General features: G+C 40.1%; 1 protein-coding gene across 1 annotated transcript in view; it reads left to right on the top strand.

Moving 5' to 3' along the window:
* Positions 1-20,191, top strand: part of shank3a (SH3 and multiple ankyrin repeat domains 3a) — a 182,816-nt gene that overhangs the window by 63,131 nt on the left and 99,494 nt on the right. Inside the window, exons 5-6 of the mRNA XM_085281938.1 lie at positions 17,537-17,645; positions 18,168-18,319. Coding sequence (XP_085138064.1) covers positions 17,537-17,645; positions 18,168-18,319 — 261 coding nt within the window. The remainder of the gene's footprint in view (positions 1-17,536; positions 17,646-18,167; positions 18,320-20,191) is intronic.

Consider the following 20,191-nt stretch of genomic DNA (forward strand, 5'->3'; position numbering starts at 1 on the left):
TCTTTGTGTACACCGTTATATTTGTACCACAAAACCAGCCAATCACAGACTTGGATGCAAAAATATCTGATTGGCTCTTCTGGTCTACAATCAGCTCGAAATGATGAAATGCAATATCCCAGAATCCATTTCGTCCAAAACTCAAACGAGGCAGTGGCGGAGGAACACAGAGTGGCGGAGTTTGAAATATTACTCTTTCTGGGGCACAAAATAAACTTTTAAGATATTTTCATGCGAGAATGGTGCTGTGTAAACTTCAAATACCTGCTCGATTCATCAAGACATCACATATTTCCATAAGTGCTCTAACGTTTTCGGAGATGCCTGTTACCCACCAGCTGACCGGGTGGGAACTCGGGTTAAACATAATATATAAGGCTGAACTGACAAAAAAAATCACAGACTACCCCACCAGGTATTATAGGAAAAACCAAAAAGCCTTTGAACGAAAACAAACGCTGTTGTGACAGTGATGTACACTGTCTTGTTGGTATATATGTATGATTTGTATCACCTTCATGTTTCCAAACCGATATCATGAGCAGCAGCTTTTACAGCTGTGGCTCCCACAAACATCAGCTGATACTAGAAAGTAATTTTAAATAAATTCTAACAACAACTTAGCAAGCTTGAACGTGCTGCTGTTGTTGTTTAGCGTAACATCCGCTGGTTTCCTGTTTCTGGCGCAAAGTCGGAGATAAACAAGAGAGACGATCAGCTGATCATTGATCGGTTTCATGATTGAAGTAGCAACAGGAGAGGGAGGGAGAATGAGGAGAGAAGAGGCAGCTGTGCAACGTAAAGACAGACTAACTCCAGCTTTGTCTTTTTTTCATTCTAGCTAAAGTACGGTACTAATTGCTTTCCTTTTCCTCTCAATACGATGTATTGTAATTGGTCCAGCCCAGAGTTGATCATGACCAATTGGCTAATTCACCACCTTTCATTGTTCATACCGTTACAAAAACAAACATAAAAATGAAAAATCACCATCAGCCCACCAGGCAAATGTCCGGTATGCCCAATGACCAGTCCAGCTATGCGGTCAGCTGGTGGGTAACAGGCATCTCCGAAAACGTTAGAGCACTTATGGAAATATGTGATGTCTTGATGAATCGAGCAGGTATTTGAAGTTTACACAGCACCATTCTCGCATGAAAATATCTTAAAAGTTTATTTTGTGCCCCAAAAAGAGTAATATTTCAAACTCCGCCACTTTGTGTTCCTCCGCCACTGCCTCGTTTGAGTTTTGGACGAAATGGATTCTGGGATATTGCATTTTGTCATTTCGAGCTGATTGGAGACCAGAAGAGCCAATCAGATATTTTTGCATCCAAGTCTGTGATTGGCTGGTTTTGTGGTACAAATATAACGGCATACACAAAGAGTTGAACGCGCACAGGCAGAAATGTTGAGAGCGCGAGCAACACAGTGCGAGCGAGCGCAAATACAAAAACTGAGCGAGAGGGGCTGCCATTGTGTGTGTGTGTGTGTGTGTGTGTGTGTGTGTGGATAATAGCAAACACTGAAATAGATTTTTTGCACACAGCAATGAATTTTGTTCACTCAAATTCAGCTTTTCTTCACTCAAAATAAATTTCTTCTCAAAATGCAACACTTGCACCTGCAAACTTTCTTACTTGCGCTCAAATTTTTTTTACGTGCGCTCAGAATAGCGGCACAAAAATAACGCCATAGTCTTCAGCGTTTGCTGTCATAATGCTGATTGTGTCACAATGCTGTCTCAGCCAGCTATTGATGCTCAGTGATGGAGATTTTCTCACTGTGTGTGTGTGTGTGAGAGAGAAAAAGCTGTTGGAAATATTACAATAGTTCAGGCACAGGGTAATCTGGTAAAGCGAAGTAACCACCACGAGTATATTCTGTGAACCTTCTCTGAGAGTCTCAGAGCTGTCGGTCTCAGTCAGCGAGAGTTCACCAGGTGGCAGCTTTTAACAGGATGCCCTGTGGACAGCCTGACTTGAAGTACTCCCCAGGTGGACAGCCTGACCAACCCACTTTCATACAAATGTGTTTTTCATCTTCATATTAGGCGTATTACTCAGTATTAATGGAATGTATGGGCTATAAAAACTCATCAATTAGAGCTCAAGATTATATCTGTTGTATCTTCCATCTTTGTTTTCTGCCTACTTACAAATTCAGACAGTGTAAGTAACATCCAGACTACAAGTGCATTTTCTTTCAGTTTGCTTCGGGTTGGTTTAAAAGGTAACTTATTCACAAATAGCTCATTTTTCTTTATACAGTGGTATACTGCTCTAATGCAAATCTGTTTGAAATTGCAGCATTGTACTCTATCATACTTTTGCTACCAAAAACCTTCATAATGTACCATCATAATTTTTACTTTATCTGAGATATATGTTTGTAAGGGAGTATATGGATGAGATTTTACTTTCTTGGGAGTAAAACCTGCAGCGACACCGTGTTCAAGTTGTTGCCCCTCTGGGGTTGGAGGAGAAATGTGTATTTGGTGTCCTCATATTGGGCAGGCACACAAACATCCTCACAGAACCTCCTGCTCACCATGTGATGGTGAAATATACGTCACTCACCCAGTCAGACCCATAATGGAAACTATAACACTGGTGAAAAAGAGAGAGAGAGACTGATTACACAGATTTGAAAAAGGAATTGATTCTGTTTAGTTCAGTATGCTCTGAAACCAGGCCATGTAGAAATCATAGCCTCAAGCTCTGTAAAATACACCTCGCTAATCTGTATGTGGGTGTCTGTTTATAGGTACTGATGATACTAATTCATTAGACTCTATTGTTGTAATTCAGATAAATTTGCACATTTGCACACCCACAACAACACAACACAAAAACTCTATTTTAACCTTTGTCTTGATGCATTCTCAATCATCCAGGAAAGTAAATCTCCAAAAGTTGATTCTGTTCATCTGGACGTAGCGTTTTGTGGGAGAAACGTTTCGTCACTCATCCAAGTGACTTCTTCAGTCTCAGCTGACTGCAGGTTTCCCCAAATCGTATTAACAGTACATTTGCATAATGACTGAAACCAGCCCACTGAAGGGATGATTCAGAATTGAGGAGGGGGCTATAGATCAGTGGTCTTTGATCAGTGGGTTTTGGTCAGTGGTTGTTGATCAATGGTCATGAGAATTTGCATAATTAAGATTAAGGAACTGACCTCCCAGCCCATTGTCCCTTCAGTGGGCTGGTTTCAGTCACACAAAACGCTACGTCCAGATGAACAGAATCAACTTTTGGAGATCTACTTTAACCTGTTGAAGTATTAAGTTGGCAGGTAGGTGGAAATCTGTTCCCACTGTACAGATTTGTTCTATTGTGTTCAGATTGTCTACTCCAGGGGTAGGCAACTCCAGGCCTCGAGTGCCGGTGTCCTGCAGGTTTTAGATGTGTCCTTGATCCAACACAGCTGATTACCTCCTCAACATGTCTTGAAGTTCTCCAGAGGCCTGGGAATGAACTAATGATTTGATTCAGCTGTGTTGACACAGGGTGATGTCTAAAACCTGCAGGACACCGGCACTTGAGGCCTGGAGTTGCCTACCCCTGGTCTACTCAGTCATCCCCTATGCAGTGTTTACTGAATAAAAGATAAAGTAGGGTGTAATGGGCAGAATTTGCTAGGTAATTACATAATTACATGATTGTGTGTGTTATATAATTCTGATATTTGTACTTTCCTCCGTCACAAAATACCTGCACCACATTTCAGATCATTCATAATGGTATTACTGTTTCTGGATAAGTATATTTATAAGTAACAAATCTTGGCAATATTAACCACTGAATCTTTAAACGTGAGATTTTATTTAAAAGTTAGACTGGAACCAGCTTATCTGCCAAAAGGCCCTGGACAGTTCATCAGTCCACATTGGGGCCAATACAGAGAAACAGGCAGCCTCTCAAATTCACACCCATGGCATTTAAAATTACCAGTTGGCCTATATAATTCCCAAAGGAAGCAATCAGTTGTTTGTTTGGCATGCCAGTATTTCATAAGCGAGCTAACTTAAAATTTAAAATACGGTTTCCTCCATCAATCCATCCATTTCTGCCTTTACTGGAGTAAGACTTGCTGTTTAGTCTTGATGTTTTTACATCTCATTGCCCAAGTCTTCACAATGAAAAAAACAAAAACATTGCACTAACTGGAGAGTTGTCATTCTAGGTCAGGCTCCATGAATAGATGGCTGAAAAATAGGATGCCAGAGGCATAAAGTACAATGGAGTTTCTAATAATCATCAGGCTGAATAAATTCACTACCCACATACCCCCTGCTTCAGCCTTTGGCTTTCTGCCTGCTCCCTTCTGTTCTCTCTCAGTAACCTGTAGGCCTGTTTAAGAGAGAAAGGGTACGTTTTGCCATATTTTAATTTCTATTTAGACAGAAGTTTTACTCAGGTTTGACTCAGTTGTGTTCCATCCCCTGAGTATATCCCCGCGCTGTCCATGTGACTCTGTCCTGGTGTCAGTTTGAAAGCACGTGACTGGACCTGATTCAGCTCTTTCTTTCTCTGAACTCTTTGATTCTGATGACTGCATGCATTCCCCTCATCCTCCCTGACCACCCTGCTTACAAACACACAAAATGACAGTTACCCCTACAAGCAACAACACAGCTGGGTTTTCATATTTCATGTGACGGAATGTATGAACTTTATCTCTATTAGTTATTACTCATCTGAAAACCACTATGGGGGGGTCGGGTTAGTTACAGTAGATATTACTGTAGATACTTCTTTTACTGTTGCCACACTTACTGTATATATGTACCAAAATGTCAATTTATTTCGGTCCTCAAGTATATATGTTACAATCAGGTAGTTTTAAATATTTGCCTACTATAGTATGTTTATTTTGATTCTATTGCACTGTAACTGGCATAAATTTAGCCACATACCAAGCCTTTGTATGGTGTATTACAGTAGAACGATGAATATGCTGCCTTGTTTCTATATATGCCTCTGTATATAAACTGTAGACAAAGCTCTACTCTCTGTTCCTGTTTATGTCTCTTTGTCCATTTTTTTTTTAATGAATTGTATTAAACTGTTGGCAGGTATGCCAGAGCGCACTTGTCCTGATGGGAGGGACAATGCTGGACAAAACTGTACTGCCAGTGTGGTCAGGAGGGTGGGTGGATTTGGTTGCTGCTGGATGGGTGGGTGGGTTGGGGGTGTGTGGGATCCCATACAATAAGCCTTTGCTCTGCAACTTTGTGTGTGAGTTGTTGAGCGGGAAAGAGGCAGTGGCTTTATTCTGCTTTGTTCAAGCCTTTAGCTAACCCTTTCAGAAAGCTCCCACTGTCCCACCCTCATAAACTGTACTTCATCAAGAGGAGTGGTAGTTATTATACAGACGTCGAAAATCTGTCTTTTTTTCTAAAAAGGATTACTCAGGAGGAACCATGCTGCTACGTTCAGAGAAAGCTACGAGATACCGGGCCACAGAGGTTAGACACAGCACACTACTGCTAAAATGACTCATGTTAATAGTAGTAAATCTAGGTTACTGTTACAACAGGCTCTGCAGGTGCTCTGGCATTGTTCTTATTTCAATACCCAACCTGCGACAGTAAATGCACAATAGTTTGTGTTGTAGAAACTTGTTTGTCTTGAAGTTTATGCTCTTCAAATTTAGGATTTGTATGAAGACGTGTATTGTTGAGTCCTGCTATTTTACCAGGAGCATTAGCCCAAGCAGCTATTTTTGGTACTTACAACAATATTAATGATGAATAAATGGTGACAAATTGTCACATGCTAAAAAATGGCATGTTTTGAATTGAATTGAATTGAATTGAATTGATATACCTTTATTAGTCACACAAGGGGAAATTTCATATGCATGTTTGCATGTTTTCTGACAGAAGAATTGCGTCAGTCATTTTGTCCCATTTGAAGTAGCAGTAGGTAACAGAGTACCTATACTGGCATGTGCAAGCAGTGTCAGCAAATGGCAGGAATCCAGCTCGAGCCTGGCTTTATAAAGCAGAGACTTTTTTTTGTAACTTCTCCGTTTGTGTTTCCTTTCCTTGCTATCCTACACAATCAGAAAGAAATCTCCGTTAAAGGACTACATAATATTCTACATTTCAAACCAGAGAGAACATGCAGGGGGCAAGTTGTTTAGCTATTGCAGTTATGATGATTATGATGATAATGACTGTGTCTCATATGATTTCCTCATAGACAGTTTAGAAGATAGATCTACCTACCATGATGCCACCGACTGGTTTGCAAAGTACTCAAAATTGGCATTTTCGACATAATCACCAGTGAGCATACTGTAGGTATTCCCTGGGGTCTTTGAAACACAGCATAAGCGAGATTTACAGACTTGATTTTTACTTCAATGATCCTCAAAATAAGTGAAACTCACCAGAGAAGTGTTTCCTGAGGTCAAGTCAGATAGCTGTAAAGCCGTAGACTTCTATAGGACCAAAAGTCTATTTGCAACAACAGGTATCGCCGCCTGGTGGCCATGAAAACGGTGTGCACTAGAGAGGTGTAAATGTGACTTTTCTGTTATACAGAAGCATTTATACCAGTGAATTATGTGTTAGATGCTGCTGCCATGGTAACAGCACTCCTCACTATGTTAGAGTGCAGGCTTTTTTACTGCACTCATACATCATGAATAAAATGTGTGTGTTTAGTGCGCTAAATTATGAATTAGTGTTTTTTTCCTGTGTAGTTGTGTGTTTGTGTGGGTCCATATGATTGTGAATGTGTCCAGGAAATTTCATCCTTAAGCCTCTAGTGCCATTTTTTTTGTGGCGTTTGACTCACTGTAAGCTTAAGACTGTATCAAATTACTCAGCGATTTATTTTGCTGCAATATAGTAAAGGTTGAAGATTCCCTCACAGAAAATCCTCCTCTTTAGGATCAAATCCTCACTCTGTCATACAGTATATTGGTCATTTTGTAGCTAAGAGCATTACACTTTAAGCCTGTTAGGTATGGATATTGGAGATTACTGAAGCTTTTGTGCTCTCAGACAAACATGGGCTGAGATCCAAAGAAGCACAAATAGAGACAGCATATTGTACTTATAGGCACACAGATAAAGAAGAATCACCACAATCTGCAGTGACAGGCATTGAGCGGTAAGCAGCAGCTCTTTATCTCTGGGGAATTTAACCACCCGCATTAAACCAAAAAGGTTAATGAATATGTTCTTTAATGGGTGGCTTCATTAAATCAACCAGCCGGATGTTATATTAAACACATTTTTACAGTGAATATGAAGGCAAGCGTCTTGTTTTGTTCCACAGCAAAAAACAGATTTTGGTTAATTGAAAGAAAAAGTGCACAAAGCGACTGCATTTCAGTAGAAAGAATAAGAATAAATGTTTTTTTGTTCATGCATCAAACTGAAATTTAAAAAATATCTATGTGCATTAGGAGCTAGTCATATCTCTTCAGGTTGTTAAAACATTGTCAACCACCCTAAGCAGATTTGATTTTCTCATATCAGTCAGTGGAGACCAGTGTGTACTGCACATACTTAGACAGCCTTTGAGAACAGCTACAGCGTTAGTCCCACCTTTGGTGGTGATCGCCTAATTGTGCTAGAAAGTTGATTCAGTTAGAAGTCAGCTTGGTGGGGTGGATGGATTCAAAAGTCTGGACTCTTCAGACTGTCCAAAGAAGTCTCAGACCGCGTCGTGTTAATTTTCTGTTACTGTGGTTGCTCTCTCAGAGTAAGAGTAACTGAAAGCTTCCAGTCCAAGAGACTTGTTCCTGTAATATTAGTCACGTTATGTGGCTGCTACCAAATTACCAAAACTGCAATGTTTAGGAGTTTTTTTTTTATGGGGAGCTTTTTCCCGATGATTAGATGTTTTTTGCCAAAGTTAGTTGGTCACGATTGTTGCGGGACCAAGGGATGCTCATGAGAAGTGGACTACTAGAACAAGACACACATGGATAAGGGCTGAGAATATGTGAAGATTGAGCTGTTAACAATAATAAATCTTATCGTAAGAGATGCTTGTAGAAGAATACAACATGCATTAAGTAGAAAGAAGTAAAAAATTAGGAAACCAAAAAGGTCTCCCATAGATGTCCAATGGCATCTGGTGACTGAGAAGCATTTATGATGCAATTTACATCATCATCACATTTAATGACCCCTATGGATTGGGCCATTGTTATTCAGCAAGAAATTGCTCCCATCAGATTAATAAAAGATACAAGAACTTTGTATTGATTTGCTTTGACCCTTCCCTCTAAGGGAACAAGAAGACCCATTCCACAAAATTGGTTATTTGTGTAAAGAAAGCGGCAAAAGATTTAACATAATCCGTCAGATGCTCAGACGTATGGGTCCAGGTGCTTCGGTTAGGCACAAGCAGACGAAGGCCAAAATTAATGAAAAAACATAATGTTTTTGCCCAACCTTGTTTTAATTTATTCAAAGACCATTATTAATGACTAACAATAACCTGAGATTAATAGAAGTGACCTTTACCTTGTTTTATGATCATCAGTTCAGGCGAAAGTTGCTACAACTTGCTGCTTATCTGGTTAACCTGCCTCTCAGGAAGTAACTGGCCAGTAGTGACCCATCACTGTATCTCCCTGATATGAGAGGTTTTGTGTTAGACTCAAAACTGAAACAAATAAAAAAATCAGAAACAGCTGAAAAATGAAAAGTGGGAAAAAAATGGCCACAGGGAGAAAGAAAACACTGAAGGAAATGTGAGAAATATGATAATTAAATAATAATAAATAATAATAAATAGAGTTTCATTTTATTGTTTGGAAATTTAAAAAGAAAGTGTGTGGCATGTACAATAGATTTTATTGTTACACTGACTGTGCTTGGTGCGATGTGCTCATCAAAGCAGTTGTGCTGTGCCTTTTATTCGCTTTAAGAGTCAACAAAAACATCAGGCAGAAAACAAGACTAACGCTGTACTGTAAACAGATTGCTGCTTTGCTCTCGCATTTCTTCTCAGTATTTTTCCTCCCTTTATCATGTTTTGTGCTTCTGTCTTTCTTCCCATTCCTCCCCCTCACGTGACCCATTTTTCTTGTCTTTCTTCCATACGACTTCATTGTGTTGCATTTTTAATGGGAACCTGCTTCTAGACTTTCATACTCTGCAGTAAATTCATGAATTATGAAATAAACTGACAAATAAAACTAGTTAAACCATTAAACTGCTTTTTTTTCTCTCCTTCTTGTGAATAGAGCTTTAAAAAAGAGGAGCCTCTGTTTTGATACTGAGCTTGAATCAAATGGAAGATTCAGTCCACCAGTGGCCGCCTCCTCTTTGCCTGCTTAGTGGTTTTGCCAAAGACCTGAGGTCTACGCTTTACAAAAAAAACCAATCAAACAATGAAATGGAATCACTGTCCCACATCGGTGCTAAAAGAAAAGCAAACAGCAATAAATTATATGCGTATGTGTATATAAAATAATGAAATATATATACAGAATAAAATATATTGCACTACATGGGAAACAAAGCTCATGTTTTTCAACTGAATTAGCTTATTAATGATGTGGTTACAGTTTCTCATCCTTATATTTTAAAACCTCTCTCCTCCTGCTTTCTTTATTAATCAGTCGTACCTTGTCCTGTCTTTAAAATAGACAGTCTTGTTTTTTTTTATTAATTCATTCATGACTCATCTTGGCACTGTTTATTATCAAAGTAAAACCTACTTTTGTGTTATCTGCCACTGAATACACCTCCCTTTCACAACGAAATGAAATCCAGTCCTAACCAGTACTTTTTAGTCTTACTCACAGCATGCACTCTGAGGCTTAATCATTTGTATTTTTTAATTACACTGAAGCACATTAATCTAAAGCCACTGTTATTTCTGTTTTACTGTTTTTTTTTTCATGAAATGGATACTAACTCATTTCTTATTGCTTTTAAAATCTGCACGAGCTACAAAATGTAACTGCATGATGCAGAAACCGTTCTGCATGTATTTAACAGGGAGTTGTGTCTCAGTCAGTTGCTGTGTCTAATTAAAATGCAGTGCCCCTGCAGCACTCTGTACAAAGCATCTGGGAGACAGGGGTCAAGGCCTGCTTGCTCTTGCTCTAGCCTTTATATAAGTGGCTGTCAACAAAGAGTAGATCAGCGTAATCGGGAACTCTCTTTGCCAGATAAGGCTGTCTGTGTTTGCTGATGTGGCTACACAAAAATAGGCAGTTTTCCCTTTTTAATGGTTGACTGCTGGTGCCAAAAACATATTAAGTACATCTATTTCACATAATAAAGCATAGACAGCATTTTTTTTGTACTTCTGTGCTATTCACATTGGAGGGATTTCATAGATATGTTGTTTCTATATTAAAAAGGCTCTTACCAGTAATTACATCAAATTGAGCGTCAGCTGTTTTGCTGAGAATCTAAGTGACAGTGTTGGTTCAGGTTTGTCAGACTATCACTCACAGTCATAAATGTTTTCTGCATTGCTGTCATACTGAATATGTCTGACAGCTCCCTGATGGCAGTCTACACCTGATAAGTTGAAGTGTAACCACATATGAGTCAGTTGTGTTGTGCCAACAGTAAGCTCAGTAACATTTTTTACAGTCTTTGTTGCCAAATATTGGGATTATATCGTACCATATGCATGTCTTTACATAGCTAGCACTGTCAGCTGGTTCTATGTTGGGTGAAGGATTCCTTCCATATCTATAGTGGGGCTATGTTCTTCCATAATGTGTAGGCCAGTCCCTAGAGATTCTCCATGACCACACCAGTGTGGTAGTTCTTACTGCAGTTATTGTCCAAGAAGTTATGACAGCCTAAAGCATGTGTGTATTTTATGAGCCAGCTCAGATTAGAGAAGCATATGATGCTCCTGAACATGTATCATGTTAGCGAGCAATGCAATTATCACTCACCCATGGCAAAGCGTACTGTTGGCCAGCTGTGGGACCAGGGGCTATGTAGCCATGTGGTAGTGAGTGTAAATATGGGGCAGCGACAGTGTCTGACACACTTCCTGTAGCTGTGTATGATTTCTTTATTTGTGGCTCATCTCTGGGTTCTGTTTAAACCTGAGTGTATATGTGCTATTAAATAGGACATGAAGTGTTCGCGTCTCTTTGTGTGAAGTTATGAAAAATCTTTTATGAAAGGGGAGCAAAAGACCAAGAGAAAATAGCTGCACAGGGGGATTTGTGTTGTCTCTATAATTTCTGGCCTCCTTCCCTGGCTTTTATGAAGTAGTGGCAGATAATCCCTCTTTAGTGGTGGAAGAGACAAGAACCTCTTCGGGGTACTGAAGTAAAAGAAGAAACCTTTATCCTCTCTTCTCTTGCCAGCTGGAGTAGCTCTTCCACTCACTGCTTGCCACTGATTTGTGACCCTATTCAAAGTCACCTATCCACATATGACAAAATGTATTCAGTTTTCAGAATCCTCAATTAATCAGGGACAAATCCCTCCACTTCATAGATGTTAAACGTTGTGGGTTCAAGAATAAGAACGCTGCCCTTATTACCAACTTATTACCAAGCCTCAAGCAGGAACAAGAGGATATATTCTTGATTTATTGAGCTGGTAAATTGCCATAGATTATACATACTGCCATTCAGTTCTTCCTACCTGACCCTCTCTCTCATTCTCTGTTTTCTTGATCCAACACTGCAGGGGTGCTTCATCACTATTGTAATAGTGTATGCACAAAATCCGCTTTGACCATTTGTCTTATTTTGAAAGTTCAAGTCAAAGCTCAAGACACATATTCCTTATAAAAAAAAAAACTAGCATGTACTCAGTTTGCAACATGAGGTATTCTAATGACACTTATAGTAACTACTTACAGAAAATATGTTTAGCCGTTTTGTGCAGCAGAAACTCTGAAATAACACATTTTAAAATTCTGTCATTGAAACAGTATGTATGTGTGGCCTATGTGTGGCCGAAGCAGAGCAGAATAATGTCATTTGTTCTCTCAGTGCTTCTCTTTGCTGGGATTACCTTTCCTCTATAGGGACAGAGGTTACTGTGATGTTGTTGCCCATGCTCTCATGAGTAAAGCTGATGCATGCAGGGATGTGACCGTGCATGTTTTTGCTCAGTTCGGGTGATATCTCTTGAGATTGCAAACTGTGGAACTGTAAGGATGTTTATATGAGCAAGGCAAGCCGAGAACAAAAAATGTGTACAGACTGTGTGCAGATTTACTGCTTCTTCTTCTTTGCCTTCTTTTTCTTCTCCTTCTCACTTTAGGTGTCATTGAAGTCGATCATCTCCCTCTATCTCACTCTATCCCCATCATCCTCTTCTGTCACACCAGCCTGCTGTTGTCCTCCTTCAGTACATCCAAGAATCTTTTATGCAACTCCATATCAACATTCTTTGTCCCTCCAAACGTGTCCATCTCAGCCTTTTTTCCAAACTGCTCAACCTGATCAGTCCTATGATACTGTCACGGCGGGGTACGCCAGTGTTGTGAACAGGGCCCAAAAGCAGATGCGGAGAGAGGAGTTGCAGGAGCCTTTATTTTGGCTGAAAGCAGCAAAAACCATGAAAACTGTGGCAAACTATGAAAAAACTGTGAACACAATGATAAACTATGAAAAATGTGGCTAGAATAACAGACGACCTGACAATGAAACACAGAAAACAGGAGGTGATCACGGAAAGTGGGAACACATGGGGAAACAGCAGAAATTAACATAATGACGGGACGCAGGAAGGGAAACTAGATACAATGAGCAAAGAACAAAAGACTCTTTCAGAATAAAACTCTTTCAGAATAAAACAGGAAACATGGAGACGCAGACATGACAACACAAGAACTAATAACCACAACCTAGCATGAGAAGCTCAAAAATGCAGAATAAACTCAAAAACGCTGGGTCCGAGACCCATATATCTTATATGGGTCTTATCATACTCTTATAAATTATAAAACCCTTACAAATCTTATCATGCTCAACTCCTGGATTTTGTCAGTCCCTCCATCTCCGAACCATACATCATAGCAGGCCTCTCTATCTTCTTGTAGCTTTCTCTCTTTCAATCCTTCTTTTGGAAATCACCTCTGACACTCATCTGCCTGTGCTTTCTTATTCGCCATTGCTCTCTTTCTCTCTCTCTCATTTGCTGATTTTTCTGTTTTTTTCATTGTTTGTATGTTGAGTATTAAATTTTGATTTTTCCACTATTGTTCTTTCTGGAAAACAATGGAAAGAATACTATATCTAAGACTGGATCAATGATAACCAGTGACTAATAAGGAAGACTTGCCACAGTAATGTGTAAATGAGCCTTGGCAAATGATTGAATGAAATGTGAACACACTACTATGGAGGAGACTCTTATTCCATGTGCCAGTCTGCTCTGTGTATATGCACAATCTTGCATAATGAAGTAAAAATGTAGACGATAGAGTCAAAGGAGCTTGCAAAGAAAAGCGTCTGGACTTCTTTAAGTTGCTTGAAGACGTTTCACCTCTCATCCGAGAAGCTTCTTCAGTTCTAAGGTCAAATGGTGGAGAGTCCCAGATATAAACCTAGTGGGAGTGTCCCCCCACAGAGGGACAAAAGGACACCCTGATGATCCCCTAATCGCCTGAGCCAAGGTGTGAAACTGGGTGTGGGTCCTGTGAGCGACCATCTTTGAACAGAGGCAGGGGTTTACGACACCAACTCTCTGCCATCTATAATCCAGTTTTGAGATCCCTTCCCAGACGCCTTAACGCCCACTCACATCCTGGGCCACCTGACCTCAGGAATTCGCATGATAAGGTGGGGCCAGGTTTCACAATGAACACACCCGAAACTCTGGCTGATTGGGACCCACACCCAGTTTCACACCTTGGCTCAGGCGATTAGAGGATCATCAGGGGGTCCTTTTGTCCCTCTGTGGGGGGATACTCCCACTAGGTTTATATCTGGGACTCTCCACCATTTGACCTTAGAACTGAAGAAGCTTCTCGGATGAGAGGTGAAACGTCTTCAAGCAACTTAAAGAAGTCCAGACGCTTTTCTTTGCAAGCTCCTTTGACTACGATGACCTGGATGACTGAGAACCTTCACAGACATGTAGACGATAGACTTATCTACTGTTAAGTGGTTCCTAGTAAAAGTAATAGGTAATCAGTGCACAAATGGTTGAAGTAAATTGAAGAATGCTCTCCTTGAGCCCACTGAAGTCTTTTCTTCAGTATTTTGTTCAAGCTGGAAAGATGACAGGAAGTTTTTAACTTATTCGGGAAGAAAGAGAATTGCAACATCTAAAGGAGGAGACATAAAAGAAGTGCAGAGATTAAAGTTTGATTATTTTTTTTATCTGGCCCAAAGATAAAATCAGGATGATTTGTGGAGTATTTTTGGTTGAGCTGTACTGTAAATCTGTCTTGCCTACTTTTTTTCTTTACCTTTATGCTTGTTTAGTTGTGGCACTCAGTTAACATTAGCAAGCCATGCCATGTCATCATTTCACTTCATTATGATAGATTTGTAGACCAAGTCACGCTAATCTGGTTGGGTTGTAAATAAACTGTCTGTTTGATATTTAGCAGATATTTTGGAATAACTGAACAAAATCTTTTGACCTTTGTTTTCAAGGTAGAGATTATTAAAATGTATTTTCATTTGTATTATGGCAAATTACTGGCCTTACAGGTAAAGCATACTGAGTTTAGTCGCAGCGGTTTGGCGTTTTAATTTGATGTATGACAGACTGTCACCATTTTAATTATTTTCAGAATTTTTAGTCAAACGTCAGCATGTCGAGAAAATAAAAAAGTGTGCATCCTTCTTTGTGTGTAACACTGACAGAAAGACAGCAAAAGGGAGAAGAATATAAAGAGTTCATTAAGACCTTCACCAAAGCAAATAAATCATTATCCAGGCTTTTTGTCTGTCTTCTGTTCAACAGGCAATAAAACACACATCAGATCCAGCTGATCACTGGCAAATCATCCCTGAGCCTCTTCAAGGCATTATCCTAGGTTTTATGCAGGACACACAACCACACTCGTTCGTAACACATTCACAAACCCAACCTCAATGCTCTTCCCACTCGTGTACATTGGCTGCCAGAGCTGTCTTTGTATCCCATCACCATAACAACTGCCTCTCTGAACGTTGTAAAAAGAAAAAAAAAAGGGAAAAGCCAAAGTGAATTTCTCTCAGTTTGACTTGGAGATAGTGAGAGTAGCAGTCGGCAGCTGCTCACAGCATGTCAGTGGTGTCTGTCTACAAGACACGGGCTTGTAGAGGCAAGCGGGTTGCAGATGACTTGGTGAGAAGAGAAAGGAGGTGTGTGATGTGAAATTTTGGAAGGTGTTGTATCGTGTGACTTTCAGAGCGTGGGATAAACAGTATATGATGCTGCACATGGTGAGTGTCAAATGGCTGCTGCTTTTTGTTCTCGTTACTGCATGTGAGTGCTCGTGTTGGTAAGCACGCGTTTAAATTTGTTGCGTTACATGTCTTCATTAAGTTGTGTGAAATGTAATGAGTTTATGAGTCTCGAGGCTTTAGTACATGCGGATATTATGTAATGAGAGAAACTGGAAGACCTTGAGAGAATGAAGGAGTAATGAAAGTTCTCTGTAAATCTCATTTGGGATGCTGCAGATATTTTATAATTACATCCTGGAGATGATATTAGGCAATCATCCATGTTTTTTATTGACAGTTTATGTGTTCAGTATTAAAATTTTGTTTGGTCAATTTCTCTCAATAATTCCTTTTGTCTTCTGTAACTACAGTACATTCTTATTGGTACAATTCTAGGCTTCACTTTTGCATTTTAGATTTATTGTTGCCCTGATTCGTCAGACTATTTTAATCTATTATGAAGTGTTAGCACTGGTGCCTTGCTCACAGCTTCATTTCTCGCTTTATACTCTACAGGCTTGCACTCGTATTGGTAAAGGTGATGAATATTTTTAATCATAAGTCACAAAGGAAATTAAGTGTTGTGTGTGTCTGTGTATTTTAGAGTGGATATGATTTACATGTGAGCTTGTGCTTCTGACTGTGTGCTTGTTTTATGAAAGTGGTTTTAAACATTAATTGTAGAGCCATTGTTGTGTGTGTGTGTGTGTGTGTGTGTGTGTGTGTGTGTGTTAGAGCTGGGCGATATATCGAGTTTTAAAAAAATATCGATATATTTTTATACGAGATATAAGATGTGACAATATCTTTTATATCGATATAGTCTATGTTACGTTAAAGCTATACTTGTGGAGCCGCAAGTTTGCCTCTCTTTCGTCCACTTTTGTCTTTACGCAACGTTACTCGGCCTCGCCCCTCCTTCACTGAATACAACTCCCCCTCCTCCCCCATCGCTTCACCTACAGGAAGCGACAAGACGGACACGGCAAATCTCCGTTAATGAGCTACTGCGCATCGACCCGTGCGTGGGGCTGGACGCCGTCAACGTGTTAGCTAGCTACAACGCTAACGAGCTAACCACGCTAACGCCATGCAGCCCAGAGGCGCTGCACAGCCTAAAATCCTTTCATTTTCTCAAAAGTTGACAGCGCGCCTTATGTATGAATTCTGGTTGTGCTTGATGGCTGCGAACCGATTTTATGTGGTACACAGCGCTCAGCAATCTGTCAAAAAATGTTTTAGTACGACTTTGGTAAGCTACGGAGCTGCACCGCTTGATGGACTGTCAGAGCATTACGGCTACCGAGGAGCCTCGCGGAGTGATACGTACTGTTCTTCAACGTAATATTACCCTACTGTGTATAAGGACCATAAATGGCACCTGTTAAGAGACGTGGTTACGAAGAGGATTTCAAACTCAATGCTGTCAGTCACAGAGTAGAAGTTGGGAACAGAGCAGCTGTGAAATCTGTCTTTGTTATTGTGCTCAGCGTCTTTTAGTTTACATTTTGACTGCACAATTGTGAGCTTTTTGTTATGCACAAAAACAACATTGTTTTCTTTTATTTATGGAGCATTATTATTTAATAAATGCTCATAATTTATTTTTGAGTAAATTTTATGTACATCTATGCTCTATGTTAATAAAAGTGCCTGTGTGACATCTGGGACACAGCTTTGACTAAGAACTCTCTTTTTGTTCTTACTTTATGGCTTTAAAAAAAAAAATCGAGATATATATCTTATATCGCCATCTAGGTAAAAAATATCGAGATATGAATTTTGGGTCATATCGCCCAGCCCTAGTGTGTGTGTGTTATAACCATTACATCTGAACTCAAAATATGACGTTAGCCTCAGGATCTCATTTTCTTGCCGCTATTCTCCAAAGGAAAACTCTCCCTATCAGTGCTGTTTTGCAGCTCTGTCCATTTCTTTTTTTGGTCTGTCCTATAATAGCTTATATACCGTATCTTCTGAACATGTTCCATTAGCTTGCCATGACTGAACAGAAATAAAACCTTCAAACACAGAAGGAGAGTAAGCAATGACTTCAGCTTTCATCTCTGGACTGCATTATTAAACATCCCCATCCACAAGAGTCTGACATCATCCAATCACAGCTGTTTTTTCCTCCTCTTCCCCTACTCCCCGTTCCCTTGTCTCCCTCCATTAGGCAAACCTGAAGAAATTCATGGAGTATGTGCAGCAGAGGAACATTGAAAAGGTCTCAAGGTTCCTGGAAAAAGGCCTGGACCCTAACTTCCATGATCCAGACACAGGAGGTGAGCAAGTCTGCTAAGATTTCCATCCCTGCCATACTTGAGTTTACTTATTGTTGATGATTGTTTTTCTCCATCCTTGATTTGTCATTTCTCTCCTTCTGTCTTCATCACAAATGACCATATATGGATTTTCTGAAATAAGCCTTCTGCATAGCGGGTAAAGCTGGATTACTCTCTTTGCTAATCTCCTCGTGTATATGCAAATGTTTGTCCAGTCATAAAGGAGATTTCAATGCTGGGTGACCTGTAGTGTAGCAGATGAGCTGCGAAGTGAGGGAAACATGAGAATAGGCTGATTTAACACCAACTGGAAGCAGCCAGCAGACAGGAGGGTGACAATCTCGACTGAAAAAGGCAGTGATCCAACTGCAGAGTCATTGAAAATGTAAAGCCACAGACAATTTTGTCCCAAAAAAAATGCAGCGATTCAAGTGGTGGATGTTTTGGGGGAAGAATGCACAATAATGTCAGTGGAAATAAGCTGAGTTTTCAAAAGTGTTCTTTGCTTCCTTGTGCTTGCAGAATGTCCTCTAACGCTAGCAGCACAGCTGGAGAGCTGTGCAGAGCTCATCAAGGTGCTGAAAAGTGGAGGGGCACATCTGGACTTCAGAACAAAAGATGGGATTACTGCTCTGCACAAGGCCGTGCGCAGCAAAAACCATACAGCACTTATAGTGAGCACATTTCACACGTATATACAGTTCAGCCGGCTCAACCACATTCATGCAAACTCCCCGTCTAGAAAAGGAGAATGTATGGGCAGGTAATGTCTGGCAGCAGGTGCTTGAGCTATCGAGCACAGAGGGCACTTACTAAATGTGTGAGATTGAACTTTGAATATGCTGACATAATCACTGAATCACTGAATGGCCTTGCATGTGTCTGGTTTGAGGAGGCTTGTAACCCAAATGAAATGGGTTGTGTGAGTCATGTTTCCTGTTGAAACTGAACTGTTGAAACTGGAATGAGTTATTTCCACTTTTGATACCACAGTTATGGTATTGAATGATCCTAAAGATCCAATAGGAGAGAGTTACAAATTGCAGTAGCTACAGCCTAAAAAGTACTGCCAGCTTTTTCCTGAGCCTCTCAACAAGCCTTGATTGGATGATGTCAGCTTTCTACTGGCTTTCTATTATAAGCCTACAGTAGCTCTTTAACATAAACAGGTGCCTGAACATGCAAGGTTCAGCATTTGAACACACAAGAATTATAAATTTAATGTTAAACAGTATAAAGAACTGGCAGCCTGTCCAGTGTGTGCCTGATCTCTCAGCCTATGACAGCTTCATGCTATCAGCTTATGACAGCATGAATGGATGGATGGAATTAAGTGAGACCTTTAGGGTGACAGAATTCAAGAATTGGAAGGAAAATAAGTGGGAGGAAAGGAGGATGCTGATTAGGGCTGCCACGATTAGTCGACTAGTCACAATTACGTCAATTATCAAAATCGTCGAGGACTGATTTAATAGTCGACGCATCGTTTGAAGCTTTGTAAGATCACAAAAGCCGCAGGAATAAGTAGTAGGATTTAAGAGTGTAATAACTGGTGGTGGTCAGAGGGCGCCAGTGTCCGGCAGCCTCGCCTCTGTCAGTGCGCCCCAGGGTGGCTGTGGCTACAATGTAGCTTGCCATCACCAGTGTGTGAATGTGTGTGTGAATGGGTGGATGACTGGATATGTAAAGCGCTTTGGGGTCCTTAGGGACTAGTAAAGCGCTATATAAATACAGGCCATTTATTTACCATAATAACGGACTGAAACAGAAGATGGCAGCACTGCATGTACAAGGATGCCAGTTGCCGTTAAACGCCAAAGAAGAAGAAACTGTGTCCCAGAGTTCATAGCGCGGCCCAGCGCAGTTTCCAACAATGGCGGCAGCTAGTTAGTTTTAATATTACTCTTATTATTCTTTCTGGGTCACAAAATAAACGTTTAACATATTTTCAGATGAGAATGTAGCTGTGTAAACCTCAAATATCTGCTCAGTTTATCAAGACACCACATATTTTCAAAAGCGCTCAGACGTTTTCAGAGATGTCTGTTACCCACTAGCTTCTTAGCTAGCCGGGGTTACAGGCTCACTAGAGCCAGTGGACTCGTTTTCACACCCACCACCGTCTTTCGCTACTCAGGTTAAACATATACAAATCACTTAGATAAGTTAAAAATCTTATTGTTTGGCTTTTTTCAGTATTTTATTTGTTCCTGAGTAAATCGGTTTGGCTGAGATTAAAGTTATAGTTTTTACACAGCTGAATAAACGTCAAGCAGACAACTGATTATCAGAAGTGTGAGATGCTCGAGAATATACTCCGGTGTCCAGTTATATTTTAGATAGCAAGGAGCAGACGGCTGAGTTTATTAAACTCCACCGAAGCAATCTGCAAACTTCATTAAAATTTAATAAACTATCATCTTGTCTTTATTTTTAGTTAGCACATATCTTAAACACTTAAAGCTGTAAGCTAATGATAGTCATATAAGAGCAGATGCATTCTGGTGCAATAAGCTGTATGTTTTATGTTCAATGGATGATGATCT

The sequence above is a fragment of the Mchenga conophoros genome, linkage group LG7 (assembly GCF_057382185.1).
Source record: "Mchenga conophoros isolate Kocher_MC1m ecotype Shallow Benthic linkage group LG7, M_conophoros_male_GT1.1, whole genome shotgun sequence".
NCBI lineage: Eukaryota > Metazoa > Chordata > Actinopteri > Cichliformes > Cichlidae > Mchenga > Mchenga conophoros.